General features: G+C 45.9%; 1 protein-coding gene across 2 annotated transcripts; it reads left to right on the top strand.

The window, feature by feature from the left end:
• The first annotated feature begins 4,677 nt into the window (after window positions 1–4,677).
• Window positions 4,678–17,099, top strand: SLC6A20 (solute carrier family 6 member 20). Of its 2 annotated transcripts, none has more exons than XM_056485635.1 (11): window positions 4,678–4,890; window positions 8,874–9,014; window positions 9,747–9,838; window positions 10,449–10,676; window positions 11,626–11,736; window positions 12,115–12,356; window positions 13,220–13,382; window positions 13,684–13,888; window positions 14,536–14,695; window positions 15,671–15,836; window positions 16,744–17,099. In XM_056485635.1, the coding sequence occupies exons 1-11, from the start codon at window positions 4,770–4,772 to the stop codon at window positions 16,957–16,959; spliced, it is 1,845 nt and encodes a 614-aa protein (XP_056341610.1). In that variant the 5' UTR covers window positions 4,678–4,769; the 3' UTR covers window positions 16,960–17,099. The 2 variants fall into 2 exon arrangements, with proteins under 2 accessions (XP_056341610.1, XP_056341611.1); XM_056485636.1 differs by lacking the exon at window positions 4,678–4,890 and adding an exon at window positions 8,390–8,739.
• Window positions 17,100–17,462: the final 363 nt, after the last annotated feature.

Below are 17,462 nucleotides of genomic sequence, written 5' to 3' on the forward strand. Positions count from 1 at the left end.
CAGTGACTTCAGTTGTTGTTTATAAATGAGCCAGTAGTCCTGCATGTTGCCATCTTAATAAGACCATATATTAACCAATGATCTTTAATTGTTCATGAAGTACTCACTAACCTGTTTTTCTCTTATGGCTAATAGCCATTTTTAAAAATATCCCAGGGTGAATACTAATACATGCATTGACACTTAACCTGCAAGTGCACCTTTTTGTTTGATAGACTAATATTTACAACAGCTGAAATTTGCACATTTCCCACATACCTTGCTTTTGGGAAACCCAGTCATCTGCCTTACAGCTTAGATTTCAGTCCAGCCAAAGCATTTGTAAAATTCCTTAGTTTGATTTCCCTTTTCTGGTATTATCAAGAACAGGTCTTGACTTCTGTGTGATATGAAATGCTGTGAAACCACAGGGAAATCTTTACTGCCTCAGGAAGCAAATGTGAATCATGTTGGGGTATCAGGTGGCTGAATGGATCAAGGTTAAAAGGTTTGACCTGGTCTAGAAGGATGTGCTTTCTAAAACATTTTGAAGTAATTTGAAGGTAAGTTTGTGTATGGGCAGGTAAGAATTGTTACTGCAATTGTTACCATAGTTATTTTTGTAACTGACTTTGAGCACAGAATGTTCCAAAGGAGTTATCCTATGATTGTTAATTTTGACAATGTCCCAGAGAAAGTGTTGTCCCAGGATTCCTGCCATGCTTTGGCTGCCTACAGACTCCCCCCTGAGGACATCTAGATGTGCCCTCCTTAGCAGGGTTTCCTCTTGACCATATCCTGACACATTAGTCAGCTTCTTTGGAATAAGCTCTTCTCCAAATAAAGATGAGTCTATTCATGTCATTCTATTTCAACAGAAACTTTTGTTTGTTAATTATTTTTAAATTATTGTTTTTAGGATCTTGTTGATGTAGTGCCTTGGAGTGTCTGTGGTAAGTCATGGTGATGCAGAGTGGCTGGTGCAGGATTGTGGCAGGGCAGCTCACGACTGACAGCTGCTGGTGAATAAGAGAGCTACCCAGAGACCTCCCCAGACTGCAGGAAAGCTTTTACAGAAAAAATGGGAACTGGCTGGTGTCAAGCAGAAGAACTGACTGAGTAATCCAGCTATCTTTTAGTGACATGCCAGTTTCTGTTTCTCATTTGACACAGGTCAGTTTTGAAGTCCAGGTGAACTAGGTGCAATTCTACAAATCCAAACATTATTGAGTGCACTTTTATGGAGTGAGTACCCTAAAAAATGACAGTCAGAAGATCGATAGAGCTGTGATGCTAAGAAAAAGCAAGGAAAATAAAAAGAGAGATTGTTTTCAGTCTTTTCTTGGGAGGTTGAGGTAAAATAAAACTGTTTTAAGGGTTATTAAGAGGCTGGAAATTACTTTAGGGTACAGACCTTAAAGGCATTGTTTATAGTTTGGAACTAAGCTGCAAGTAGTAGTGATAAATGATAAACTGGAAAGAATAATTGTAATCCTAATAACTGCTTAGAGGAGTAACTGTAATCTCCAATTACACGTAGAGCAATTGCCCAACAATTGTCATGGCCTATGAGTATTCAAAGATCTGGAAATCCAGATGGATTCTTTCTTTCTCCTAAGGTAAGGAAATAGGCATCTTAGGGTAGCAACTGTGAACAGTGAATCCCAACAGAAAATCCATACATGGAAGCTGGTACTCCCATGTCTGCATATCTGCTTCCCTTGACAGCATCAGTAAATACATGTAGACACTCCATGACTTTGCTCTGATAGTCCTCTGACGAACTAGCAGTGTTTGCATTTGGAAGTGAGTGCCTCCAGGAATTGAAGATACTGAACACCCCTCCCATGTCTGGCTGATCAAGGAAGGCCCAAGAGGGTTTATTTTTAAATCTACATGGTATAGTGGTATATGTTTGAGGTAGCATAATAAAGGTCCAGGCTACCTCATAGAATTTCTTCCCTTGTTTCCATGACTTTTTGCCAATCAAACTATTAAGCTTCTCTCACACTTTGAAATCATGGTCCTCAACCTCAACCTTGCTAGGACCCCAGATTCCCTTTTTGTCTGCATTTTAGGTAGCTGGGAGAGGCATTTGGCTTTTTACTGTACTGGCATCAAGAGACACTTGACCAGGGTTTTTAATTGATACCTTTGCCTAGGACTTCAGGTTTTACTTCAGTGTGAAATGGGATTCTTTGCTTTGTTTATCAGCTTCTGACTAGGTTTACATAGGGTAGTTCTCCTGGGCAGTCCCATCATTCCCTGATCTGCTGTGCAGATGAACCCCTGCCCTTCTCAACCACTCCACCAAACCCCACATCTCAAATTTGTTAGGTACTGGGAGAAAAAATTCTTTCTAATCCATATTTAATATGAGCAGTGACATGATCAAAATTTCTTGCACATGTCTATTAGAAGCTTGTCTTTGTCACTAAAGATAAAGCCCAAGCCCTTCTCTAAGCCAAATGAAAGCTGGTCCAAGGAGATAAAATCATGAACAGCATCAGGAATAGCATATTGATAATCTGAGGTGGGTATAGAAGTCCCACAGCAAGAATTCAGAAGTGTTGTCTGTTTAAATACATTTTTGTATATTTAAAGCATGTATCCCAAGGAGCCATTAGATAACAGGTGCTTGGCTGGGTGCCTATGTGCATGACCACCTTTAAAAAAAATTCACAGTAATTTGTGATCTGAGCTACTGATGAGACTGACATTTCTGAGAGAGGCTCATTCATCTCATTCCACCTAACTTCCTGATCTGGCCTGACCCAAGATGAGGACATCACACCTCTCTGCCTGCTTGATCTCTTCCAGTCCATTAGTAAACTAGTTTGAAATGTAATGGGAAGGAGGTACAGAGCCAAGGAAATCTTTAACTTGATGATGCTTGTCAGTAGGAGTAATCTATTCACACTGAAGTGTCCCAAGTGGTAGTGATGTGCTATTTTTTAAGGCTATCCTGTCACCAAATTATGTAATTCTGTAAGCTATTTATACACATCATATTATAATAAGTCCCACTGTCAAGGACAGGCATTTGACTTTTTAATAAATTGTGAAAGTTTCATGACAACTCACATTCTCTCTATGTGTATTTCATGTTTAACATTTTATGGATTTTAAATTGCATTGAATTATTCCTTCTACCAGAATTCTGGATTATATCCATGAGACATATTGCCGGGGCTCACTGGCATGTTGCAGTTCTGCAGGCAAGACAAGAACTGCACATATGCTGAAAAAAAGTCACAAACTCCTTCAAAACTACAGGTGGCTTTGGCAAACTGATGGCAACTTACATCTCTATCACCATTAAAATACACCCTGAAGAATGGATGCACTTATGAGAGATGTATAAACTTCTTGCCATCACATTTTTTAGCAGATAGAAAAATGGTGTCCCACTTTGTGACTTTGATAATACAGGTGGCTGGTCAGCAGGTTGACCTGAGTGCTGCTGCTGGGCCCAACTGCACAACACACTCTGCAGTTCGGGCTCCTGTCCAGAGGCCCCGGGGTTGGAGTTCTTACCCACACCAACAGCTGGGGGCCTTGGCTCAGCCAGTGCCCAATGGGATGCTGAAGCAGCACACACAGAACTGGCAGGGAGCAAATTTCTGGCACTGGAGGAATGAGACTGACAGCAGCTGAGCGACTCTTACTTGTAAAATGGTCCTGAAAGGTGCCCTGGAAAAAAACAACCATTTAAACAGAGGAAAGAAGCTGAATCCTTGGGGTTGCTCAGCTACTTTTTATTGCTGCAGATGCTGCTGGCAGCCTCCTTCACTGGGAGACCTGTCCAAAGTAGTTGAGCTCAAAGTGTACCTTGGCAGGGGCCCAAAAACACAGGGTTCATGTTCAGACCTGGCACCTCAGTGTGCTTTAGATGACCCAAAGGCCCCCTAGATCCTTCTACCTCCACAATGGCCACAGATACATTTTTCCACTGGCCTTTGTATTTGGTCCCTGCTACTTGAAAGTATTTTAAAACAGCAACCCCTCAGAAATGTTCGCCTGCAGCAGTGGTGTTTAAGCATGAAGGTAAGTGAAAAGAGACTGGCTGTTTCACACTGTCACACACATGTGAAGTATGTAGAGGGAAGGCAGTATTCTGGGAGAGTCAAACTGGAGTGTTGTCTAGTGTGCACCATACTGAGGACCTGCATGGCTGATAGGACTGTTTCAAGGCTGCTTTTGGAACTGGGGAGTGTGCTTGGTTGGTTGAGGTGAGCACCAGGGCACAGTGATAGGATGTCTGAGGATTCTGTTTATTCTTTCCCTAAACGCACTGATAGTCTCTAAACCCACTCCTAATGGTATGGGAACTCCTCTTCTGTGCAATCAAATTCAAGCTGGTGCCTCATGCACAAGTGCCACTCAGTAGAAATGGAGCCCTGTGGGGAAGGAGTGTCCCATTTCCAAAACCAAACTGCAGCTGCAGTGTTATTTCCTCACAGCTTCAAGTTGACATGTAAGTCGATAAAAATCCCTCAACTCACATCCATCCCAGAAATGCCAGTCAAAACCCAAGCAGCTATTCACCCAAAGTACCAATTTTATAGTTCTGTGTGTGTCTATAATCTATTTACCAGCATTCCTATTTCAGTATGTGCCTGTTAATAAGATTAGTAATTAAAAAGCTTGATAGGAATTGGCAAGCATAGCTCCTCCGCCTTTCCCTCCCCTCCAAGCCGGACTGGCGTGGAGTGTGAGGCACGGTTGGCAGAGTACCTGAGGGAGTGAAGGCAGGAAGCTCTGCTGAAACCTCTGCCTGCAAGAAAGCAATGGAGAAATCCCGACCCTTATGGGACAATCCCCTGCAGTTTGTTTTCGCCTGCATTTCCTATGCTGTGGGGCTGGGAAATGTGTGGAGATTTCCATACTTATGTCAGATGTACGGAGGAGGTAAGTGTAGTTTACATTTTCTTGCTTCCCTCGAGGAGGAGTGGGGCAAGCTTTAAGTCCAAAAGTATGTTGTCCATGTTAATGCTCTGTTTGCCCAGCAAGATCCAGGGCAGAGTAGGAGGTCTGGCTTTCTGTTGGTGTACAATCTATTTTACTGTGGCTTTATTTTATGTATTCATTAGCATTAGGCTTTTACCTGACAGCTGCCCCAATAAGTGGCATTTCTTTGCTGTAAGTGCAATGAAAGTGTGGGAAAGAGTGGGAAGGCACATGTTTTCTAAAAAAATTGAGGTGAAGTGAGAGATATAGATCGACATAGTATTAATATATTATATTTTTGCCCCACTGAATCACTCTGAAGATGTCAGAAACTGATTCCTCGTACCTTCACCTATGGGGAAAATATTGAGAAGGGGAGATGATTACACTGATTTAACTTAAAGATGAGCTGTATTTTTACAAGTACCTGGCATTAATATGTTGTCGTGTATACAAAGCCTTACTTTAGGAGATGAAAACTTGGCTGCAAATCTGCTTTGAAGTTGGCTGAAAAGCATTGATCAACAGGAGTTCCACAGCTAAAGCCTCCCAGAAAACTTAGAAAATAGGGAATAAATTGTTTTGTCCTCCAAAAATAAACAAGTCAACCAAAAAGGCCCCCAAAACCCTCTTTGAAAGTTTATCCTCCTCCTGGGTCCAAACTGGAGGAAGATGATATATGTGGTATATACAAGCCACAGCCATTCTTCCTTAGAAATCAAAAGTCAGTTATTTAGATTAATTAAAGACCAGTTTTAATAATCTCCTCTAGTATACAGCTACCACTGTTTTGAAGAATCTTTAGAAACAGGCTCTCTGTAAGACAACCGAGTTTTTTACTGCTTCTCATGCTTCATCTGTTGTCATAGTTTGGGACCGGTCTCAATCTTGCATTAAGGGACATGATGAGCATTTGCCTCATCTGGTTCCTTTCAGGAAGAAACACTGAGAAGGTAAATGGATATTTTGCTTTTATGCTTGCTTTGTTGGCTTGTAGCTTACTTCAGAATGCACTTATGATGGTAGGAGTTGGTTCATGGTGCTGTTTGAAAAGCCATCTCACTGCTGACTGCATCAGAGCTATCCCATGGGATCAGGTCAGAAAAACCCAGATAATATGGCAGGTGAAGTGTCAGTAGAAGAAAAGTGCTGCAATGGCTGAAGTTTTCTTAGTTCAGACAGCAGAAATGATAGATGTGCTGTAATTTTCAACGTATTCCCCTACACATGCTTTAAGAGTAAAGACTTTATATCTGACACTGAAGTCTAGCACAAAGCTTAAAATGTGTTTCTGTATACATTCAAACCACATGTGATCAGTTTACTAGCAGCCCATTATGGCAGACATCCTGAAGGACAGCAAAACTTGGATATTTTGGAAGTTTTGTGTAACTCTTTTAAGCAGCTATCTGTATTGTAGTAGGTGGTGAAAATTCTCTGAAGTGTAACCGAAACTGGAACACTTAGTTCACCTGAGCAGAAGCTTAAATAAGCTTCCCTGCTCATTGAAGGGGCTTTGCACTAGATGATCTTTGAAAGGTGCCTTCAAACTCAAACCATTCTATGATTCTATGATATACCCAAGTATTTTCTAAAAAGCATGTTTTATAAGAATGTTGTTCCATTCTTTTTCTCTTCATGACTTATATTTATGTGGACAAAGGCAGCTCTTTCTACTGTGAAATTAAAACTCCTGACAGGAGGTTTTGCTTTTCTTAATTGTTTTATTCACTGCCCTCTTAAAGAGGATTCTGAGGCTTTCCAGGGGTTCACAAAACCCACGCATACAGAACATCATTTCAGGAACTTAAAAGCTGGATATGTCAGGCACTGGGGTTAGGGGGGACACCAACTTGTTTGGCATCTTCCTTGTAGTCAAGCACAGAGACAGATCCTGTCCTGCCCAGCAGGGCAATAGGGCCCTTATCGCAGATAATACTGAGTATTTACAGACTTTGTAACCAGTCATTCTGTTCATCAGCAGTTTGCCTCCTTCTCCTCCTCCTCCTTGCTTTCCTGCAGAGAGCATGACCTGAGCAGAGCTGAAGGGATTCAAACCTCGTGAATGCAGTTCGTCTAGCCCTAAGCAGGCTGGGCCAGGCTCAAACGAGGCTGGGCTTGGTCTGCAGCAGGGCTGGTGCTCAGCAGCGCTCAGCCCTGGGCGAGGAAGCCCCTAAGCACCAGGCAGGAGCCTGAGCAGGGGCGAGGGTGTCACTGGCCAAGCCCAGTGCCTCGAGCACAGGGCACACTCCTCACGTTTTGCTAACAACAGGGATCTGGCCTGGGAGCCAGTTTCTGCAGACAGCTGACACCCTAGGGAACAACGCCCGGTGCCAATGACCAGGGAGTTGAGCGGAGCTGTGCTGATTCACAGCTGATAAGGAGCTGGTTTATCGGCTGCCCGGAGTCACTTGTGTGAGACATTTTGGTTCTACTGTTTGGAAAGAGCAGCACTAGGAGCAAGATCTGTGTGCAAACAGGATGCAGAGCAAGGGGCAGGGGCTTAGCCCGGACACCCCCAGCTGCGGGGGAACATTGGGGTGAAAAACAAGCCTGAAGGCATTTCTCCTCCTTGGCAGGTGGCACAGTCAATGCCAAAAATGTGACAGCGCTGCTGGGAGGGTGGAAAACCTTTGCAAGGGACTAATGCTGATTCCCATGTGGCACACGGCAGAACTGCCCCAGTGGCCGCTGGGGCAGCTCGCACCCCACCGGCACGGAGCGGCTGCCGCAGCTCTTAAAGCTTCGACAGCTCCCTTGCGGCATAGGAAGTTATCTAACAGAATAACAAAGGACTTGTTAATAACAAGAGAGCTGGGAGGTGGGAAATTAATTCCCAGAATAAACCGGATTATTGCTCTGTGTTTATTTCCAGGTCTTTGCCTTAGTCGCTGCACGGAGTTCATTCCTCCACAGCGCTGCACAGAGCCCATTGCAAGGAATGTTAATGCCACAGATTAAATCCTAAATAAGAGATATTTATGTAAATATTTTGGCTTGCTGTAAAAAGGGGAAGCCTTCATAAAAATCCAGCTTTTGACTCAGTCAGCAGCTCTTTCTGAAGTGAGCCCAAGGATTTTTTTTTTTTAAATTTTTATTATTTTTTGGCATAAATTTAAGCCAAAGCACATCCTGGTTGCCAGGAGGGAAGGTCCTTTTTCTTTCCTTGCTGTCAACCTTCCCATTCCTGCTGTTCCTCTTCCACAGGATCATCTCTGGCTCTCATTGTGGAGGAAAGCAGGGATAAGCAGCCCCATGCAGGAGGAGACCCTAGCTACTGTCCCGGGATCTGCTCCCACAGACAGGGCCCTGGGGCAAAAGCCTTCATTAATTTGCTGGTGCTTGTAGGCTCAGCATGGGGATTTGGGAGCGTTTTAGTTTGTTGTTTTTTTTTTTTGTTTTTTTTTTGGTTGGTTATTTTTTAATTTTGAGCAAGGCCAGACTTCATTATGTAGCTCAAAACTCTCTGACACAGACTTGCTGTTTCCTTCTCTTTGAGCACTTCGGCTGCGCCGCAGAACACCCTAAGCTGAAGTGGATCTTTCCCTCCTCCTCTTTGTCTCATTATTGGTTACAAGGTTACCCTTTAACAGCCCCTGCCCCCAGCATTGCTCAAACAGCTCGGACACCTTCGCCACACCGCAGCGCCGAGCAGCACAGTTTAACAGCAGAAATCCCAGCCCTGCCAAGTCCCTGCGGAAAATTCCCTGTGCCCAGGCCTCGCCAGCCAGCGCCCACCAGCCTCTGGGACTCTGCCTGAAACCTCTGTGAGATGTCCTTGAGGATTAGGCCGTGCCCTCAGTACTCAAGGTACCTGGACAGGACCAGGACTCAGACCTCGCCAGCCTGTGGGACACTGACAGCACGACTTGAACACAAATAGGGCAGTGTGTTTATCTTGCTGCTGATCTGCTGAAGGCTGACTGTAGGGTTTGTTCTCACAGGTGGCTTTTTAATCCCATACCTTATCATGCTGATCGCTGAGGGGATGCCGCTGCTGTACTTGGAGCTGGCCGTGGGGCAGCGAATGCGGCAGGGCAGCATCGGCGCCTGGAAAATAATAAGCCCCTACCTCTGCGGTGTCGGTATGTTCTCAGCTTCCATCTTTATTTTCCAGCGTGAAGGGAACGGGAGTTATTTGAGATTGGAGAGCTTTGTCTTTCAGAAGTGACTGGGGTGGGAGCTCAGGTTTTACTGGGTCTCACTAGGCTGAGCAAAGCCAGACACCTCATGGCATGCTTTTATGCTACCCCTTGTCGGGGCCAGACCCCAGCTTGCTGTGTTGGGTCTGGATTAAGAGGTGTGAGTCACCCTGCCCTCAGGCAGACTGCCAAAATCATAGTATGAAAGCCAGTGCTAAACCCAGCCCTTGGGGCCGTCTACACTGGACTTTGACCCCAAGACCACCTTCCCAATAAGGCAAACAGGAGTAATAAAATGGTGCCTTAATTTCCTACTGTTCCAGGCTTCCATTTACCAATGTTCACTCTTAGCTACATTTTTATGTTGTTAAAGTACCCTGAAAACCCAAGCTATCATTAATTTATTAATTTGCACAAACACATATTTTATTTTTAATGATACATTGAATATTCACTCCCCAGGACCTAGAGTATCAAATCCAGTTCAGGATGTGCTGGTGGGAGGAGGAGGAAGTGACTACAGTGACAGGGACATGTCCTGTTCACATGGCTGTGCAGGGACAAAGCTTCTCTTGTGTCAGCCATGATGGGCTGCTCCCACATCCCACAGATGTTATGGAGCTCTGGGCATTTTGGGGTTTTCTGCTGACCAAGTGTCTCTCTCCATACCCACAGGAGTTGCCAGTGTTGTTGTTTCCTTCTTCCTCTCCATGTACTACAATGTGATAAATGCCTGGGCCTTCTGGTACCTCTTCCACTCCTTTCAGGTGTGTGGGCTCCCAATGGCCCAGTTTGGCCCCACTGTCGCTGCGGAGAGTCACAGTGGCTTTGCATTGGTGCTCGATGTTGCTGGGAATGGGGATGTGGAGGGGTGTCAAAAACTTTAGAAACCCAGGGCTTAGCTGAAAGAAAAAGTGAGGCAGTGATGTCCTCCTCCATGGTCTTCCTAGAGGCATTGGCTGTTGTCTTCTCCTCACCATGGAATTCAGGTCAAAGTCAGGCTTGTGACGCTTTGGTCACAGGTGCCTTGGTGCCAGGGTGATCTGCATCCTGGGGTGGGCCTGTCTGAGGGCAGGGGAGAGGTTTGGCCCCACAGTAGAGACTTGGAGAGTGTCTTCCCCAGGGGAGAGGGTTAAAGAGGCTCAGTACTTGGGGGGAGAATCAGTCTGGTCATCCCCAAGGAAGAGGGACAGAGCTGATCTGTCCTTGGGTAGGGGCTTCAGAAAGGGTCACTCCCAGGGGAGAGGATCAGAAAGCATCAATCCCCAGCCTGTGCAGAAAGCTGCCCTTGCCATCATCCTCCCTGCTCCCCACTGGCACCCCAGCCCTCCCTGCCACGCCGACAGCCCACACTCACTTCATGCCCCTTCCTCCCAGGATCCCCTGCCATGGGCCACCTGCCCCCTCAACAGCAACCGCACGGGCTACGAGGAGGAGTGTGAGAAGACATCGTCCACGCAGTACTTCTGGTACCGGCAGACCCTGAACATCTCCCCGTCGCTGGAGGCCAGCGGGAGCGTGCAGTGGGAGCAGGCGCTGTGCCTGACGCTGGCCTGGCTCGTGGTTTACCTCTGCATCCTGCGCGGCACCGCCTCCACCGGCAAGGTGAGGGCGGGGGCACAGCCCTGCTGAGCCCGGGTGGGGAGGGGAATGAGCCGGCGGTGAGGGGCGGCTGCTGCTCCTCGGGGTCACGGCATCTCCCCCAGAGCACCGAGCTCTGCTGCCTCTGCTGCCCTGTCATGTTGCAGCTGAAGCTGGATCAATCAAAACACTCCGTGATACTGAAAAAATAATCCAGAGAAATCCTTTAAAAACAGCCAACTCTCTCTCATGGCCAGTTGTCAGGCCATGAGGAAAGCCATCTGCCCCAGCAGAGCCATATCAGGAGAAGTCTATTCCTTAGTCTTTGCAAGAAAAACAAGACACCTACTGGACGTTTTTTGCTTGGTATTTTATTCACAGCATAAGTTATGAGGAAGTGGGGTGAAAAACCCCAATGTCCTGGCTGAGCCTGCACTAAGCAGCAAGCTGAGGGCTGTAATCCCCAAATCGTCTTAGCCAAATACAGAAAGCCAAGAGACTGTAAACTAGGAATAACCTCTTAAACTTGTTGCAACTGATTCAATTAAATTTTGATTCAGTTTGATTGAATTCAAGTTTCATTTTGACCTTTTATGAGCTCTGCTTGCCTTTCTTTTAGAACAAATGATGAATGACCTTCACCTAATGACTTTTTGATAGATAGTTGTGAATTGGTGTTATGCCGCCAAATGATGCAGAACTGAGTTTGTGAATGCTGCAAGTATTTTAGATTTTTGTTTGATTTCCAATCAAAGAGAAGACATTTGGAACAGCAGCGTGGGTCTTCAGTATTATTAAAAACTTCCATAAAATGTAAATCTAAAGTTAGATTTGTCTGATAATATTTCTTTGAAGATTAATATGGGATAACAAACACAATAATGGAAATTATTTGTGTAAAGTGAGACTGACATAGCAGATCAGCTTTGACTTATGTTTTCTTTAGACCAAGGTCTTTACCCTCTTTCCCCAGGTCGTCTACGTGACAGCCTCTTTGCCATACTGTGTTCTCATCATATATCTCATCAGAGGATTAACACTTCATGGAGCTGTGAATGGGCTCATCTACATGTTCACACCAAAGGTACAGAAAAACTGTGTTGAATTTTTCAGGAAACGTTATTCGTTACTAAATATATAAGTTTTTAAAAGATCCTTGTCCTTCTTTTTTTTTATACCAAATTTTTTATACTAAATTTCTGCATAGGTCTGCAGCTGTAAACCTCCGCTGGGAGCAGCTGGAGGCTGCTTTAGCTTGCTTTTCCTGCAGAAAAAGATCTTTCCATTACTATTACTATTACTTTCAGCCAGAGCAGTAACTCTGACCAAAACCATCCTTGACCTGTAATGAGTGCACAGAGGGTCCCATCCCTGTCCTTGTCCCATCCCTGCGGGCTGGAAGGGGCAGTGCTTGGCAGTTTGTGGGACTTCATGGTCCTGCTGTCTTGTCTGGCTTTTGCAGCTGGAGCAGCTGTCGAACCCCAAGACCTGGATCAGCGCTGCCACGCAGATCTTCTTCTCGCTGGGCCTTGGCTTCGGCAGCCTCATCGCCTTTGCCAGCTACAACGAGCCCAGCAACAACTGCCAGAGACACGCCATCATCGTGTCCCTCATCAACAGCACCACCTCCATATTCGCCAGCATCGTCACTTTCTCCATCTATGGCTTCAAGGCGACCTTTAACTACGAGAGCTGTATCAACAAGTAAGAGCCCAGGGTTTCACTGCAAGCTATTCTGGGGCAGGAGACGGGGGAGGTAAATAAATAACAGCACGCAGCACTGCCAGCACTGCCCCAAGACCAAGCTGATACTGCTCTAATAAAGCTAAAGGAGCTATTCAAAGTGATGAAGCCTGAGACAAAAGGTCAGAGTGCTTTGCCTTTTGACACCTGGGTGCTGCTTCCAGGCACAAGCCTAGTCAAGAGGATGAGTTTGCCAGGGCAAGTTACAGAGGCACTTTTTCCTATGTTCTTTTTCTGGCCCATGCTCAAGGGAACATGGGGGAGCTGATTAATAAATGCAGTGATGCTCAGATCCCCCTTTTAAGGCTAACCCCATAAGTTCCAGGAGCTCGGCCTCCTTGGCTGTGATGTTCTGCAAGTGCCCAGCAGCCTACAGGATTGGTGTCCTGTAGCTGCAAGCTTGCGTGCAGTCCCTGGCACAGGGCCCACGGCAGTTACACATTTACTCATATTTTTAAAGCTTTCAATCTATCTGCTGATCAGAGAGGAAACCAAGCTGCTAGTCCTTGCTTGTTGCCAAAAGACTTTAAAATTGCTGGGGTGTGGACATGAGACTGCAGGGCGAAGGGGAAGAGACACCAGCCAGAACTGGCCATCACCCAAAATAGCTGTCTTGGAGCAGCAGTGTGGGCACAGGAGCTGCTCCCTCCAAGGCACAAATGAGCACAAGGTTGCCTGTGTCCCAGCACTGTGCTGGAAGTGCTGCTCTCATCCAGGGATACTGAAGCCCTGGGGCCCGCAAAGCATCCCCATGGGGGTCGATGGAGAAAACGGATGAGGTGTCCTGGGCCTGAAAGCCACTAAATTCCTATAATCCTTCCCAGGGTGATCCTGCTGCTGCTGAATGCTTTTGACCTGGAGGAAGGCTCTGTAACAGCAGACAACCTCAATGAGATGAAAGATTACCTCATGGCCACTTATCCACAGGAATATGCCCAATTAGCACCACAGATTAAAAACTGTAGCTTAGAAGCTGAGCTTGACACGGTGAGTTGCCACTTTGTGGTATGTCCTTTGCTCCCATTGAGCCCAGGCGCCCCATGTGAGCCATGAGCTGCCTGGCCAGGGCTGGGGATCATTTCTACATCTTAGGATAGGGCAGGGGCTCGATTGGGTCATTACCATACAGTGTCTGTGCAGTTGGGATAAACCGGTGAAGACCTCACCTGCCTTTGCTGTGCAAAGCCACACCTCAGGTGTACTTTGTCATGACACAGAGTCACTTTCTTTTGTCTTATGTCCTTTATCGAGCTGAGGAGCTGCCTGTAACTCCCCTTGTCTCTGTCAGGCTGTCCAGGGGACGGGACTGGCATTTATAGTCTATTCAGAAGCAATCAAAAACATGGAGGTGCCCCAGCTGTACTCCGTGCTCTACTTCTTTATGCTGCTGATGCTGGGCATTGGCAGTATGCTGGGGAACACGGCTGCCATCCTCACCCCACTGACCGACAGCAGGGCGATTGCCTCCCGCTTTCCCAAGGAGGTGATCTCAGGTAAGATCCTGCCAGGCTGTGTGCGTGTGTGTGCGTGTGCAGGAGCTGTGGTCTCCCACAGCTGTTGAGTGGAGTGCCACTCCACTCTGATCTCGGGTGGAGGCAGGGGAGGGCTTGCGTGCCCTTGTGAAATCCTGTGCAGCTCTTTCCCTTGGGAGCTCCCAAAGCACCAGGGCAGTCGTGGCCGTGGATTTCCAGGCTTCCTGACACACCCCAGCTCCTTCAGACTCGTGTCTGAAGGACACTCGTGCCAGGATCCCAACTATGAGCTACTTCAGCTGTTGGTCAGAAGAAGTAAGGGCTCCTGTCTGGGCATGGAAATCAGCTGTCCTATCTTAAAACCTGTTTTAGCTGGATGCCCAGAGGCAACAGCAGATGCTGCACGCATGTATGATAAGGCTGTAGCTAAGACTTGGTTATCTTGACATGCCTGGGGTGATGTGACTGTGCAGAGCTAAGGAGCAGCAGTTTAAAGACTGTCACACACACAAATGGGCAGGTCTTTTCTGCAGGGGAAAGGAAAATCCCCCTCCTCGGAAAAAACTGCTCAGGAAAAATCCCACCAGCTCTTCTTTCATAAGAAGTGTGACATTTTCCCTACACAAACTTCCAGATGTAATGGCAGGATCCCTGTTTTATCCATGCAGGTGTTGTGTGTTTTGTGAATTGTATAATTGGCCTGATCTTCACCATGGAGGCTGGAAATTACTGGTTTGACATCTTCAATGACTACGCAGCCACCCTCTCACTGCTGCTCATCGTGCTAGTGGAAACCATTGCTGTCTGTTACATCTATGGGATAAGGAGGTAAAAGCTGGAGCACTGCTTCCTTCATAGTGGGACAGTCCCACCTCGAGATAAATGTTTCTCCTGTGCTATAGAAGGGGAACGGGGTCTCCTCTGCCCTGCAGACCGCTTCCAGGGCCTTGGGTCAGAGCTGTGAGGGGCCAGGCTGGGCTGACACTGTCTCTGATGACATGGGAGTACTAAGGAGTACACACAGCTCCCTGCTGTTGTCTTTGGTCTCAGAAGCAATTTCTGCCAAAACTCTGCTCCTCCCATGACAGGAATTCAGCAGGACGAGAATGTCAGAAAGTCTGCCTTCAAAGGTGGTCACCTCGCACATTGTCTCCCAAGTCAATCCTTGTGGGTAAAAAGAAGCTCTGGAATCAGAAGTTTTGAACAGCAAAGATGTTTGAAAATAGCTGAAAGGAAAGGCTTCAGTATTTGCTTTGTTAGTCTGCCTACACAGAGGGTGTCCAGGCACACATGTGGGTATTTCTTCCCTGATGAGTTCCAAGCCTTTGAATCAGATCCAGGTCTCCTGTGAGATTCGAGGTACCATTCCTAGTGTCAGTACTTCCTCAAAGACAGTCAGGTAACAGCACTGGTAACACTCAGCTACATAAACCCAGGTGTTTTCTCCAAAGTACTTCAGCATCATTGCTTCTCTCTGTCAGCTGACACCAGCAGTAGTCTGAGCTTACACTTCAGGCAGAACTTTCTTGCTGTACCTATTTCTAGCTATTCTCTGCAACTGGGGATTGTCTTGAAAGCCTCACTGTCTTCTTTGATTTCCTTCTCACTGTGATTCTGCTGAGCAAGCTTTTCAGACAATAATTTGTGGTCAACTGTACTCCCCTCTCTCAATCTGACACACTCGATGCTGTAGGTGGTTTTTGAATCTAACGCAGAACAAGGTATTGATTGAGTATCTGTAGCCAGTCTCAAAAATATGTGTTTGATTTTCTTCACAAAAATGTTTGGTTTTCTTTTGAACAGATTTGAGAAAGATCTTTACACCATGATTGGATGCAAGCCAAACTGGTATTGGAAAATCATGTGGGCTTTTGTTAGTCCACTGCTAATTATAAGCCTATTTATCTTTTACCTCACTGACTATATCCTCACAGGAACATTGCAATACCAAGCATGGGATGCCACACAGGTAAAGAGTTTTGGGTTTGAGCTTTTTTTCTGTTTTAAACTTTCCTTAGCTCATGCAAGGATACAAGCTTCCTTCCTAACTACACTGTTCCACAAAATGGCCTTCTGAAAGCAAGTAGCTGGAGTCAGGGCCATCTCTTAATTTTGTGGAAAGAAAACCAGGGAAAACTTGACTTAGTGATGATGCAATGATTCTGTAAAATCAACTAATTTCCCTTTATGATTCTTAATCACCCTTTCATAGAATTAAATTTCATTCATGTTGAAGACCCAAATATGATCTTTAAAAGTATACTTAAAACCCCCCTACTTTCAAAGAGTATTTACTTCAAACAAAATTAATATTACTTTAACAGAACTGAGCTGCTGCTGGAATAGTTGTCATAATTTCCATATACATTTTTCTTCATGGCCAGAAAACTTTCTTATGAATACTGGTCTGTGCATTTATCACAGAGCAATTACTACTGGATAGGTAATCACTGGTTTAGTAACCTTTTGTGGAAGTGTTTCCATCATGCAGAAATAAAGCACATAATTATTTTCATGTCACTGGGACTCATGGCAGGCCTGGCCTGTTGATTGGGTATCAGCATGAGCCCACAGGCTCCACAAGAGGAACAGAGATCTGACAGAGGTCAGGGCCCAGCCACCTCATTAAGAAACACAAATCAAGCAAAAATCTGCTCTTTATCAAAGCTTGAAGTTTCCCCCATTCCTTTTGTCAGCAGCTCTGTTCTTGTCAAGTATTCAGTGTGTACGGCTGGGACAGAACACAGAAGACAGCTGTGGGCTGCCACAGACTGAAAATGCTCCTCAGAGGTCCTTAGGTCCATACACACTGCTTTGCTCGTGGCCCAACTCTGGGACAGATCCCACAGATCCAACACTGCTTTTCTCCCTTGCAGGGGCAGCTGGTGACCAAGGATTACCCAGGCTATGCCCTAGCAGGTGATCGGGCTGCTGGTGGCAGCATCCACCATGTGCATACCCCTGGGCGCACTAGTGACTTTTGTAAGGAAGAGGCTGAAGAGGGAACGAATTTCAACTGTTGCCTGAAAGCTGACAGCTGGATTTGGGAAGATCTTACCCCCATCACCAGTGACCTGGGCACTTCTGGATGACAGCAGCAACCATTATTTGTAGCAGCTATTATAGAGTTGAGACTGGTGGGTGCTATATTGACCAAAAAGTGCTCTTGGGAGGTTCCACAGTGGTTTGGGGGAAAAAAGCTCTTCTGCAACAACATGAAGCTTTAAAGTGGCCTCTGTAAAAGAGGTGAGGAGAGGAGCAGCTCACAAAATGCCAGCTAGCACAAATTAGCCAGCACATCAGCCCATTACACAGTATTAGGCGATTCATTTCCACTGTTGTAGCACTGCCTGTGTGGAAACATGAACAACCAAGCATGTTCCTGCACCAACATACCAGCAAATACCCCCAAACCATTCAAGACACTCAGCGTACTCATTGTTTGAAATGACAACTGTATTTCGTCAACAGCTGAAACTGCTGAAGTCTAGCAATGAGAACGTGACAATTGCTTTCCTACATGGGAGTAATAAGCAGGATGGCATTGGGAGATAAATGTGGCCAACATGACTTTTTTACCTATATCCAGCAAAGC

Source organism: Oenanthe melanoleuca, chromosome 2 (genome assembly GCF_029582105.1).
Source record: "Oenanthe melanoleuca isolate GR-GAL-2019-014 chromosome 2, OMel1.0, whole genome shotgun sequence".
Taxonomy (NCBI): domain Eukaryota; kingdom Metazoa; phylum Chordata; class Aves; order Passeriformes; family Muscicapidae; genus Oenanthe; species Oenanthe melanoleuca.

Bases quoted from the DNA above. Each gene is read 5' to 3' on its own strand.
- SLC6A20 (XM_056485635.1), top strand. From the start codon at position 4,770: ATGGAGAAATCCCGACCCTTATGGGACAATCCCCTGCAGTTTGTTTTC. The intron at 9,015-9,746 runs GTATGTTCTCAG...CCATACCCACAG, and splicing joins CCCCTACCTCTGCGGTGTCG to GAGTTGCCAGTGTTGTTGTT. The intron at 13,383-13,683 runs GTGAGTTGCCAC...TGTCTCTGTCAG, and splicing joins TAGAAGCTGAGCTTGACACG to GCTGTCCAGGGGACGGGACT.